Source organism: Oncorhynchus masou, chromosome 24 (assembly GCF_036934945.1).
Source record: "Oncorhynchus masou masou isolate Uvic2021 chromosome 24, UVic_Omas_1.1, whole genome shotgun sequence".
Classification (NCBI taxonomy): domain Eukaryota; kingdom Metazoa; phylum Chordata; class Actinopteri; order Salmoniformes; family Salmonidae; genus Oncorhynchus; species Oncorhynchus masou.
The window spans coordinates 28159507-28173046 of NC_088235.1; the positions used below are offsets into that span (position 1 = coordinate 28159507).

General features: G+C 41.9%; 1 protein-coding gene across 3 annotated transcripts in view; it reads right to left on the bottom strand.

The window, feature by feature from the left end:
- Window positions 1–1890: 1890 nt before the first annotated feature.
- Window positions 1891–13540, bottom strand: part of LOC135511982 (serine/threonine-protein phosphatase CPPED1-like) — a 35469-nt gene continuing 23819 nt past the window's right edge. For 2 of the 3 annotated variants that reach the window (XM_064933531.1, XM_064933532.1), the window contains exon 5: window positions 1891–3070. In XM_064933531.1, the coding sequence (XP_064789603.1) occupies window positions 2844–3070 (227 nt within the window). In that variant the 3' untranslated portion in view covers window positions 1891–2843. Of the gene's footprint in view, window positions 3071–12874; window positions 13036–13540 lie in introns of those variants that run through there. The other variant, XM_064933534.1, reaches the window with a different exon arrangement.

Sequence of the window (13540 nt, forward strand, 5' to 3'; positions counted from 1 at the left end):
CTACATCTCTTGTATTCGGTGCACGTGACAAATAAGCTTTGATTTGATTTATATGGGCAGTATACCACGGCTAAGAGCTATTCTTATGCACGATGCAATGCGGAGTACCTGGACACAGCCCTTAGCCATGGTATATTGGCCATATATCACATCCCCTTGAGGTGCCTTATAAACTGGTTACCAATGTAATTAGAGCAGTAAAAATAAATGTTTCGTCATATCCGTGATATACCACAGCTGTCATCAAATCAGCATTCAGGGCTTGAACCACCCAGTTTATAATTAAAATTTGATCCATCTCAAAATGCTCATCAGCCAATTAAAATCGTTAACATAGTTGCATGTGATAAAACACTGCATGTTAGCTGTTACCATTACCTAAACTGGCACATTTAGTCCTATTCTAACCTGACCAGGTGGCAGTGATTTATATCCGGTAACAAATGCTGCATCAGCCAATTAAAAATGTTGTCGTAGATGGACGTGATAGAACAGGCAGAAATACATCCGGTATGAAGGGTTTTGCTTCATACCGGCTGTATTTCTGCCTGCTTGAACGGCAATAGTTCAGATACACATGGAATGACCCCGGGAATAGATAGAACATCAGTCTGAGATGCACAAAAACGATATAACATTCTGAATTGATGAATCTTTCTTTTTAACAGAAGTCATACTGCAACATCCGCTAATCAGTCACTAAAATACATGCACAATTTCAACTGGACCAATATTCCGTGTAGCGAGCCAGGCTTCTAAGAATTTACTACCTTTGCGGAAAGTTCGAAACCCAGGTGAGATACGTTTGTTCCTCTGAAATGAAGAATTATATTGATTGTAGTGTTGCGAAGGGAAGTCCAGCCAAAACCTTGTCAATTAAGATTGCACATATTTAATTAGGAGCTTCTTTGAGTCCCTCTTGCAGACCTAGTGCGGTCCCCACTTCTCAGAATGGTGCTCATTTAATAAAGTTTATATCAAAGCTGAATCAATGTCTTACAAGATCACTTAATGATTCATTAGTATTCTGCATAGGCCTAACATACCGAATATGATAGCATAGTATAACATTACTGTTAGACCAAAAACACCACGTAATTTCTTATGTAGGCTACACTTACATGTACAACGTTTTATATGAATTATTATAATCATCCACACTCCGTCACATATACTTTGTTTGAATAGAGCATCGAGGACCAGCAGTGAACAGTTTTATCCTTAACAAAAAAAGCTTGAAGGGGCCTGGAACCCACGGTTACAGTACCCAGATGATTCAGTCAACTGCCTAGCAGCAATGGTACTAGATGTACATGACAGCTGTTTGACAAAATCATAAGGCTCTTCGACTTTTTGTTTTTACAATGTATGATCAAATTAAAATGTTGTATATACCTATCTTTTTGTGTAAACGTACATGGATGTGTGTGAAACTGATGTGTGTGTGAAACTAAAAACGTGTGATTTTGTCATATGCGAAAATATGCCTTATGAATTTTGTCTTAAAGTCTTAAAGTCTTTGATAGGCTGATGTGGGATGTTTTACAGGAAATCATCACTGCCACCTTGTCAGGTTAGCATAGGGCTAAATGTGCTAGATTATGTGATGTGAACAGCTAACATGTAGCGTTGTATCACGTGCAACTATGTTGACAATTTTAATTGGCTAATGCGCATTTTAAGATGCAGAAAAACTTGTTTGCAAGGATGGACCCTATGTGTTTAGGGGGTCTGGGACACAGACCGGCCTGATCAACAGACACACAGTATAAGACCTCTATTGGGAGGGGATGGGTAGGTGCACTGAGGAGAGGAAGGCGCAAAAATGTTTGTGTAGCTGTTATGGACAGATGATCAACAATTCAGCAACATCACTTACATAATCATTGCAATAGTTTAAATCAATGTTTATTCATTTAAAAAACAAAACAGAACATGACATTTAGTTGTAGTGCGACTAAAGAAACTAAACTAATGGAATCCTCCTGAGCATACCCCAACTTAAGTACTAAATCAATTCACAAATCTAATATAACAAATTCTCAATGAGGTCAAGAATATATCAAATACATGGTAGGGAACATCACATTCACAGACAGGATGTTGACGTAAACTGAAGCGTTGTTTATCCCATTACAGTGTTTTCATTGCAGAGGTCATCATGTTGTTGTTGGCCCACCCATCACCACCATCAGGCCTGTTCAACGAGGACAACTGCTGTTGCCATGACAATTTGTTGCGTCAAGGATCGGGTGAGTGGGGTTGAAAATATTCATACAGGGCAACAGGGAGTCGTTTCAGGGCTATAGAGTCATACTAGTACCCGTTGTCAGTAAAGACATTCAGTGCTGCTGAAACTAGACTAAACAAACATTATTCCCCCCAAGCTTGATATAAAAAAGACATGACTAACACAGGACATGCTCATTGGATTAGTTTGCACAATGAGTGTTACAGACAGTGTCTTTGTAGACCTTAGATATAGTCATAACTAGAATATTCTTGACAAGAGTAACTTATGACAACAGTAGAAGTTTTTTTCTCTCTCTGGAGTAAGGTAAATCCAGCACATTCTGCGACTGATGACCTTGTCCAATACAATGGGTTGGTGCTTATTCACAGTAGGCTACAGGTCTTAAGATGATTGACAGACTTCCTCTCCACCGTCTGGTGTTCTGAGCCTGTATTAAGAGTCAGAGTAGCAGTACTGATGTAGGATCCGTTTTGCCTTTTAAATCATAAGGAATAAAAAGAGGGACCTAGATCAGCACTTCTCTCCTGAGATGCTTCATGAATCAGGCCCTGGTATTCTGTTCCTGTGTGTCCCCTCTTCTCTGATTGGCTCAGGCCTGCAGTAGTTTCCTGAGGTCCTCGTCCATGCCCCGCCCACTGAGCTGCTCCAGGCTGTGGTAGCGATGGATGACCTGGTCGGCGGTCACTACCACCACCCTGACCCCGTGGGTGTCCTCTCCCAGCTGGCAGCCTATAGCGGAGCTCACCACCATGTCCAGGCCATTGTGGAGCCCCCCCGCATTACGGTGGTAGTGGCCGGAGAACACCGCCTTCACTCCTACACAACACAGAGCAAGAGAGAGAGTGTGAGGAGGAGGCTTACAACACAATACGAGAGAGGAGGAGTAAGAGGAGGAGTAAGAAGATGAGAAAGAGGAGTAAGAGGAGGAGTAAGAAGACGAGTAAGAAGAGGGTTATCAAAGCTTTTTGGTTCACCAGACCCATTATGTCCAGCCACAATATTGGGGTTTCGTCCCAAAAAACAGCAACCCCAGAAAGTGACGGTATAGATTAATAATCCAATTAGTATTGATGTGTCGGTGTCTGTTGGGTTTGTTGGAGAAAGCCGGTTCTGTTTTCTACACAGCTCCAGTCTGCATCCTGTCTACATGCATATACAGAGCTAAATGTAACATAACTGTCCCTGATCTGCATACAACAGCAATATATTTATATTAGCTCAATATAATTGCATAATGAGATCATTGCTATATCTGTCAGATAGACTGAAAACAAATGCCTGAGGGAGGGGGGGAGAGAGAAAAATGAGAGGGAGAGATGGGAATGAGAGGGAGTGCAAGCTGAGAGAAACTGAACTCATTTTTTGAATAGTTTGTAAAAATGTAGAAACTTTTCAGGGGCTTTTTACTTTTCAATTTCTTTTCCATCACAATCGTTGTCATTATTGAATTGATTTCTATCGGTGTTTCTGCAGGGCTCGGGTTTCTCCTGAGAAATATAAGGCACTGAACTGATTTCACACTCACACTGGTTGGCCAAGCAAGCCCCTGAATGAGAAGTGCAAATGAGTAATTATCTTTTTGCGGATGTGTGTGCGTGTTCCACTGTGAGTTCACTCTAGGTTTTGGCAGACAGAGGAAGTAAGATGTTTCGTTTCTAACAGTAGCGGGGTAGTTAGACTTCTACCCGCTTGCTGCCATTCCTCAATACACAACACATGCCAAGGATATAATTAAAACGGGCTAAAGCTGGCAACGAAGAAACTAAATTCCTGTCCACAGTACACATGAACACGACTCATGTCCTGGAAATCCATCCAATCCTCAACACTAAAATAACATCAAGAAAACACTGGAGTTTCTTTTCAAGAAAACCCTTTTTCGCCCCCTGATCAGCAACATTCAGATTCTACACATAATGGGTGCACCATTGAATAATGAATCTAATATAGATGGAAGTTGATAAAAAAAAGTGAGAGGTTTCACTCTAGCCAAAAATCTGTCCAAAAACGCTCTATTAGTTTCTATGACGTAATTTAGTCCCAAACTTGTCGCCTGCCTTCCTGCCTTTGGGACGACTCCCATTGTAAGGGCGGATACATGAGTATCTTCTAATTATATACAGATCTCGGACTGCAGTGGAATTTCTTTTCGGAGGAAAAGAGCATAATGCTCGTAAATTTGCACGTCCATGTAATGTAAATAAAAACACAATTCCTAGGTTTCCTGTCGGGGCCAGACAGTGATGCCAAAGTTAGTGACTCGTCTCATCAGTCAATAGGCAGATTTCCATTGACTCAGGTTTTTTCAACAAAAGCAATATTGCACCTTTTTTTTTATTGCGACAGATGTAATGGAAACGACAGACATAGGATACATTTTCTAAAGATCCACAACATTTTTATCCATTGATTTTTAATTTGTCAAATAATTTATTGTGATAAATGAAGATTGCCGAATACTTTTGAAAGTACGCAGCCGGGCACGTGATGCAATCACGTTCCACATTTAATTACATTTTTCCCAACTATAATCATTGTTTATTTGCAAGACAAGGACTTTCAAAATGTCCTGAATTGCTTCGCTGGTTGGCTGGCAAGTTTCATCATCCAAGTGGCACAGCGGCCTAAAACACTGAATCTCGGTGCTTGAGGCGCCACGACAGACACTCTAGTTCGAATCCAGGCTGTATCACAACCGGCCATGATTGGGAGTCCCATAGGGTGGTGCACAATTTCGTCCGGGATTGGCCGGTGTAGGCCGTCATTGTAAATAAGAATTTGTTCTTAACTGACTTGCCTAGTTAAATTAAAAAAAAAAATCCAATCTACATGAATGCAAATTTATGGAAATACAGTGCATTCAAAAAGTATTCAGACCCCTTGACTTCTTCTACATTGTTACTTTACAGCCTTATTATAAAAATGATTAAATTGTCCCCCCACCTCAATCTACACACAATAACCCATAATGACAAAGCAAAAAATAGTTTTTAGAAATGTTTGCAAATGTATTAAAAAAACATATAAAACTGATATATTATATTTACATAAGTATTCAAACCCTTTACTCAGTACTTTGTTTAAGCACCTTTGGCAGCGATTACAGCCTTGAGTCTTCTTCAGGATGACGCTGCAAGCTTGGCACACCTGTATTCTTCTCTGCGGATCCTCTCAAGCTCTGTCAGGATGGATGGGGAGCGTCGCTGCACAACTATTTTCAGGTCTCTCCAGAGATGTTCGATCGGGTTCAAGTCTGGGCTCTGGCTGGGCCACTCAAGTACATGCACTTTCCCAGAAGCCACTCATGCGTTGTCTTGGCTGTGTGCTTAGGGTCGTTGTCCTGTTGGAAGGTGAACCTTGCTCAGGAGCAGGTTTTCATCAAGGATCTCTCTGTACTTTGCTCCGTTCATCATTCCCTCAATCCAGACTAGTCTCACAGTCCCTACCGCTGAAAAACATCCCCACAGCATGATGCTGCCACCACCATGCTTCTCCGTAGGGATGGTGCCAGGTTTCCTCCAGACGTAACGCTTGGCATTCAGACCAAAGAGTTCAATCTTGGTTTCTTCAGACCAGAGAATCTTGTTTCTCATGGTCTGAGAGTATTTAGTGCCTTTTGGCAAACTCCAGGCAGGCTGTCATGTGCCTTTTACTGAGGTGTGGCTTCCTTCTGGTCACTCTACTATAAAGGCCTGATTGGTGGAGTGCTGCAGAGATGGTTTTCCTTCTGGAAGGTTTTCCCATCTCCACAGAGGAACTCTGGAGCTCTGTCAGAGTGACCATTGGGTTCTTGATCACCTCCCTGACCAAGGCTCTTCGCCACTGGTTGCTCAGTTTGGCCGGGCAGCCAGCTCTAGGAAGGGTCTTGGTGCTTCCATATTTCTTCCATTTAATAATGATGGAGGCCACTGTGTTCTTGGGGACCTTCAATGCTGAAGAAATGTTTTGGTACCCTTCCCCAGATCTGTGCCGTGACATAATGCTGTCTTGGAGCTCGACGGACAATTCCTTCGACCTCATGGCTTGATTGTTGCTCTGACATGCACTGTCAACTGTGGTACCTTATATAGAGAGGTGTGTGCCTTTCCAAATCATGTTTAATGTCATTATGGGGTAATGTGTGTAGATTGATGAGAGGGGGAAAAAACAATTTAATCAATTTTAGAATAAGGCTAACATAACACAATGTGGAAAAAGTCAAGGAGTCGGAATACTTTCTGGTGTGTGTGTGTGTGTGTGTGTGTGTGTGTGTGTGTGTGTGAGAGAGCAAATGATGGAGTGAGTGTGTGTAGGTTCCTGTGAGTGTACATAGAGACAGTGCAAAAATAATAATAATATACAAGGGTCAACTTAGTCCGTGTAGCCATTTAGTTATAGTTTAGCTATTTAACAGTCTTATGGCATGGGGAAATGAAGCTGTTCAGGAGCCTGTTGGTGTCAGACTTGATGAACCGCTTGCCGTGCGGAAGCAGAGAGAACAGCTTGGGTGGGTTTGTAGTCTAATGATTTTCTGGGCCTTCCTTTCACACTGATTGACGCCATTCTGAGGTCCTGGATGGCAGGGAGCTCGGTCCCAGTCATTCGAGGAAGATGGTGAATCATCACTGCAGGAACAGTAGGTAGTAGAGAGCCTCATTCTGTCTCAAATATGATAATTAGGACCCTCACGGAATCTAGGCATTAAAACATAATTCAACAATATAAAAAACATTTGACCTTAGCAGGGAATCAACTAAATGTATTGAATTAATTCAATTTGCAGATGTTTATCGTAAGACATGAACAGAATGCATCAGTGATTCGTATTTGCTGTGTGTGTGTGCAGTGCAGGAGTCTACCACTTTGTGTAGCCATTAGCGATGATGCTAATGAAAAGTCTTCTGGTAGATGGAAAGCTTTCCCAAAAACCTTCTCAATTAAATGTTAACTACGAAGTAGCCTATACTTATCTGGCAGAATAATATCATGATTATTTTAATCAATCAAGATGGTAGAGTTTGCAAAACAAATACCCTACAAATGTGGAAGAAAAAAAACACTTGCTAGATGCACACTTGAATTGAAGGGTAATTACTAACCTTTCTGCAAACCCTTAAAAGATTAAGAAAATACAAACCACAGCAACAATGACGTAAACATCAGAGAGGGAAAAAAAGAATTATCAAGAGGAAAAATAAGAGGAAGTGAACCAACAAGACAAAAGAAAAATTACTTTTTAAATGAGTAGGTTTCCTCTGAGGACCATCACAGTAGGTATATATATATATATATATACAGTGCCTTGCGAATGTATTCGGCCCCCTTGAACTTTGCGACCTTGTGCCACATTTCAGGCTTCAAACATAAAGATATAAAACTGTATTTTTTTGTGAAGAATCAACAACAAGTGGGACACACTCATGAAGTGGAACGACAATTATTGGATATTTCAAACTTTTTTAACAAATCAAAAACTGAAAAATTGGGCGTGCAAAATTATTCAGCCCCTTTACTTTCAGTGCAGCAAACTCTCTCCAGAAGTTCAGTGAGGATCTCTGAATGATCCAATGTTGACCTAAATGACTAATGATGATAAATACAATCCACCTGTGTGTAATCAAGTCTCCGTATAAATGCACCTGCACTGTGATAGTCTCAGAGGTCCGTTAGAAGTGCAGAGAGCATCATGAAGAACAGGGAACACACCAGGCAGGTCCAAGATACTGTTGTGAAGAAGTTTAAAGCCGGATTTGGATACAAAAAGATTTCCCAAGCTTTAAACATCCCAAGGAGCACTGTGCAAGCGATAATATTGAAATGGAAGGAGTATCAGACCACTGCAAATCTACCAAGACCTGGCCATCCCTCTAAACTTTCAGCTCATACAAGGAGAAGACTGATCAGAGATGCAGCCAAGAGGCCCATGATCACTCTGGATGAACTGCAGAGATCTACAGCTGAGGTGGGAGACTCTGTCCATAGGACAACAATCAGTCGTATATTGCACAAATCTGGCCTTTATGGAAGAGTGGCAAGAAGAAAGCCATTTCTTAAAGATATCCATAAAAAGTGTTGTTTAAAGTTTGCCACAAGCCACCTGGGAGACACACCATACATGTGGAAGAAGGTGCTCTGGTCAGATGAAACCAAAATTGAACTTTTTGGCAACAATGCAAAACGTTATGTTTGGCGTAAAAGCAACACAGCTCATCACCCTGAACACACCATATCCACTGTCAAACATGGTGGTGGCAGTATCATGGTTTGGGCCTGCTTTTCTTCAGCAGGGACAGGGAATATGGTTAAAATTGATGGGAAGATGGATGGAGCCAAATACAGGACCATTCTGGAAGAAAACCTGATGGAGTCTGCAAAAGACCTGAGACTGGGACGGAGATTTATCTTCCAACAAGACAATGATCCAAAACATAAAGCAAAATCTACAATGGAATGGTTCAAAAATAAACATATCCAGATGTTAGAATGGCCAAGTCAAAGTCCAGACCTGAATCCAATCGAGAATCTGTGGAAAGAACTGAAAACTGCTGTTCACAAATGCTCTCCATCCAACCTCACTGAGTTCGAGCTGTTTTGCAAGGAGGAATGGGAAAAAAAAAATTTCAGTCTCTCGATGTGCAAAACTGATAGAGACATACCCCAAGCGACTTACAGCTGTAATCGCAGCAAAAGGGGGCGCTACAAAGTATTAACTTAAGGGGGCCAATTTTTCAGTTTTTGATTTGTTAAAAAAGTTTGAAATATCCAATAAATGTCATCCACTTCATGATTGTGTCCCACTTGTTGTTGATTCTTCACAAAAAAATACAGTTTTATATCTTTATGTTTGAAGCCTGAAATGTGGCAAAAGGTCGCAAAGTTCAAGGGGGCCGAATACTTTCGCAAGGCACTGTATAGAGAGAGAGAGAAGTAAGCTACTAATTACAGCTGGCAAGCCTAGTCTAAATCAGCCATACATCTCTTTCTCCCGCTCCCATTTTGATGTCCTACCTCAGGGGTTATTCAGGAGAGTGAGACAGAGCAGTTCAGAATGTTCTGATTTAAATACATGTATTGTTTGACTCTTTGTTGTTAGGGAACCGAAGGACCTCTATCCAGTGCATGTCTATCTGCAGGGGGCACAGCAGGACAGAAACTGTGCCTAACCTGCCTAATGCTTGAAGGGTGAGGAGGGTGTCACAATCTGTGGGTTCGGCTATCAAAACTTACACAATCATCCTATCATTTTTGATAACACGAGTCAGCCTACTCTGCTCCTCTTGATAGCGTGGTGAAGCTTCAGGATTAATTGGTAGTGATCACTTAACAGCCAGTGTTACTGGCTCATTCACATCTCCAGCTAGTCAGGCCTGCTGGGAGTCCAAATGGAAAAATGAGAAGAGAAACATCTACACACTCTGTCTGCACTCACAAGTGGTATCAGTCACTAGCTCTAATGTCCTAACATAGTCTGTGTCCCTCAGGAGTTCTTCCTGACCACGGCATTAAAAGGATTGGATAAATAAGTGATCCAACCTGTTCAGACCTGCTCCAGAGCACTCAGGACCTCAGAATGGGGTGAAGGTTCTCTCTCTAGACTCTCCCTTAGCCTCTCACTCTCACACTGTTCACTCCCAACAGAGCTGTCATTGACACATCTGTAAGACTGGCGGTGTGCGAGTGAATGTGTGTGCATTTGTACCCTTTGTGTGTGTGGTAGAGGGCGGGTGTCAGAGTATTGGACTAGAAATAATTCATCATGAAAGCGTGTCTAGCTGTAGATAATTAGCATGACCGAGGGAAATAGAAAATTTAAGGAGCTAGCATGTGGATTTTCATCTATGGCCTGTGCCTGAAAGATCCATTACTCTCATCATATCTCTCTTATTGCATCCCAACTGGCACCCTAATCCCTATATAGAGCACTGCCTTTTACCATTTCATGATGAAATGTATTTCTGTATATAGGGAATAGGGTGCCATTTGGAACGTGGCCTCTATCTCAGGATCCCGTTCCAATGTCCTCACCCTCCACATACTACTACTGTGCTGTGTGTTACTGTGGTGTGGGGGTAGATCAGAGGTGCACAGCTTCAGTCCTGCTGTTTTCTGGTCTTTTATCCCGAGACTGATTTCCTAGATGATTTCTGATTTCTACTCTTTAAATCGCTTGTTCTGTTATGTCTTAATTTCTTGTCCTTTTTTAAATTGTGTGTTATTGTGTTGCTAGGTATTGCTACACTGTTGGAGCTAGAAACACAAGCCTTTCGCTGCACCTGCAATTACATCTGAAAACTGTGTATCCAAAAAATAAACTTTGATTTGATATCAGTAACATCCATGAAATGCTGGTGAAAAAGATTTCAGGCAGTTGGAAAAAGATTTCCACCTGCCTGGGAAACCAGATATGTACGTTCTCCACTCTCAGTAACATCAATAGAGCGCCAGAGAGAAATTAAAAACCAGTTAATATATCTGAAGGGGCAATATATCTATCATGAATACTAAATCATCAGACATGAATGGAAAAACACATACTGCGAGCAACGCTACCATACCTGTAGACTTCGTCATTGTGCTAAGGCTAATTAGCATTGGCTTGTGATACTACCCCTAACTTCCTACACACTGCACGCAGAGACATAACAATGGTATCCATGAGTTCCTCGGACTCTGTGGAAGTAGAAGGGCCTACATGCCAGAATCTGGCATTATCCCTTAAGTGTCCCCATTCTGAGAGCACGAGGAACAACAATGCTCATGCATCTATAAATGCCCTTTCAATAGAAATGACTTCAGAGTCCGAAACAATACTGTAGAGACAACCTTCATCTTCCCCGGTCCGTAAACACACAGAAACCTCCTTCACCTAAATTAAATAGTGAGGGTATATGGGCGTGCAACAACAGATACAGATTACAAAATAGTTGGGAAGAAATTTTTGATGTACCGATTCTACGGTACAGGGTATATGAGTTGATATATAAAACACAAGATTCAAGACTTCGTGCTTTTCAGCTAAAATTATTATACAGAATTCTTGCCACCAACAAAATGTTGAATATTCGGGGCATACAATCATCGCAGCTCTGTAGATTTTGTTGTGAGGATACAGCATCAATAGACCATTTGTTTTGGTATTGTCCTCAGGTAGCCTGTTTCTGGTCTCAGGCTCAGGAATGGCTGAAAAGGCATAGCATTGATCTAAAATTGACCCTAGAAATAGTATTGTTAGGAGATCTGGAGAGACCTGGTCAGTCAATTACTAATAGACTAATACTCTTAGTAAAATAAGTTATATTCAACTCACAATCTGTGGATCCTATTTAATTAGATTGATTGAAAACGTATGTTAAACATTACAGCATAGTTGAAAGATATGTGTTGCGTAGAAACCCGAAGTGGGTGGCCAGCAGAGATAGATGGGATGGGCTGAGGGAAGCTGAGGGTTGGGATGTGGAGTGGGAGTGGGGAATGGAATTGTATTTTTTAAAATTTTCTTCTTGAGGGGACGGGGGGGGGTACTGTTGGAGGGGTCTCGAATGGTGGTGGTGGGGGGACTTGGAGGGTTCGGATTCACGTTTTTTTGGCCTGGTGGGAGATCTGTCAACGTGCCCTTGAGCAGGGCTTGACCCTGGATGATTCAGTGTGTCGCTCTCTGAATGGGAGTCTGTTGGATGACTGGTATGGTGTAGTTGTTGAGCAGCTTCACTGCAAGTATATTGTATGTTTCAGATATTCAATAAAACATTTTTTAAACAGTTACAGATTCCCCAGAGGAAATTCAACACCTTCACTTTGGTTCCCATCCCCTGGGCTCTGACACCCTGGTGCTACACTACACATTATCACCAACCTCCATCTCTGTTCCCAAGGCTTCACACCTCCTCACTCCTCTCAGGCTTGAAACAAGGGGGTTAAAGTTTGATCTCCTAATCAAATCCCTTGGGATAATAAAAGAGCTCTGCACACCTGGATTGTACAATTTTTGCATTCTAAAATTTTTCAACAAACAACTTGACACAGAGTTTGATCATAGCTAGACAGTCATTTTTAAGCTAAGTAAAAACTGTAACTAGGCCACTCAGGAACATTCAATGTCTTCTTGATAAGCAACTCCGGTGTAGATTTGACCTTGTTTTAGGTTATTGTCCTACTTAAAGGTGAATTTGTCCCCCAGTGTCTTTTGGAGAGCAGACTGAACCAGGCTTTTCTCTAGGATTTTGCCTGTGCTTAGCTCCATTTAGTTTCTTTTGTATCTTGAAAAACTCCCCAATCCATTCTGATGACAACCATACACATAACATGATGCAGCCGCCACTATGCTTGAAAATATGTAGAGTGGTACTCAGTAATGTGTTGTATTGGATTTGTCCCAAACATTACACTTTGTATTAGTTGGCTAATTGCTTTGCCACATTTTTCACAGTATTCCTTTAGCGCCTTGTTTCAAACATGACGCATGTTTTGGAATATTTGTATTCTGTAAAGGCTTCCTTTTCACTCAGTCAATTAGGTTAGTATTGTGGAGTAACTACAATGTTGATCCATCCTCCGTTTTCTCATATCACTGCTTGACTGAGGCACCTTACAGATAATTGTATGTGTGGGGTACAGAGATGAGGTATTGTGGCAGCCCAGGGGAGTCAGAGGTGAAACTCACAAAATAAGACAGCCGGAGACCATTTTGCGGCGCTCAAACAAAAGTTGATCTTTAATAAAAGGTTTGGAGGAAGGGGGAGAAATACAGCTGAAAGGCCTCTCAGGTAGTGGGTGGGTCACTGTGTGGCAGCTTCTCAGACCGCCTGTGTTAATGAACAAGAGAGAGCAATGAGTCCGGGGCATGCTGCCCGGGAATGGGTCCTCTTCTCCAGTTCTTCTGAGGTCTAGGCGTACCCACTTCCTGTCTGCCGACGCGTTTAAGTGACTGCACCTCTACTTATACCCATTTGGAGTAACGAGGGACAGGTGGGACCATTTCCAGGTGCCAATTGGTTGCATCACCTGGACTGGGTAGTATTGGTGTCAAATCACCAGCCCCAGTGGGTGCCTGTAGAGCTGTCCATGGTGCTGACTCACCTTGGAAACTATCTAGCCCTATGGAGCTGACAGAAGTCCTGCTCCTGGCTTTGTAGCTCCCTGCTGGCCCCCGGGTTGCCACAAAAATCATGTTAAACACTATTATTGCACACAGAGTGAGTCCATGCAACATCGTATTTGACTTGCTAAGCACATTTTTTTCTCCTGAACTTATTTAGGCTTGCCATAACAAAGGGGTAGAATACTTAACTCTAGACATTTCAGCTTTTC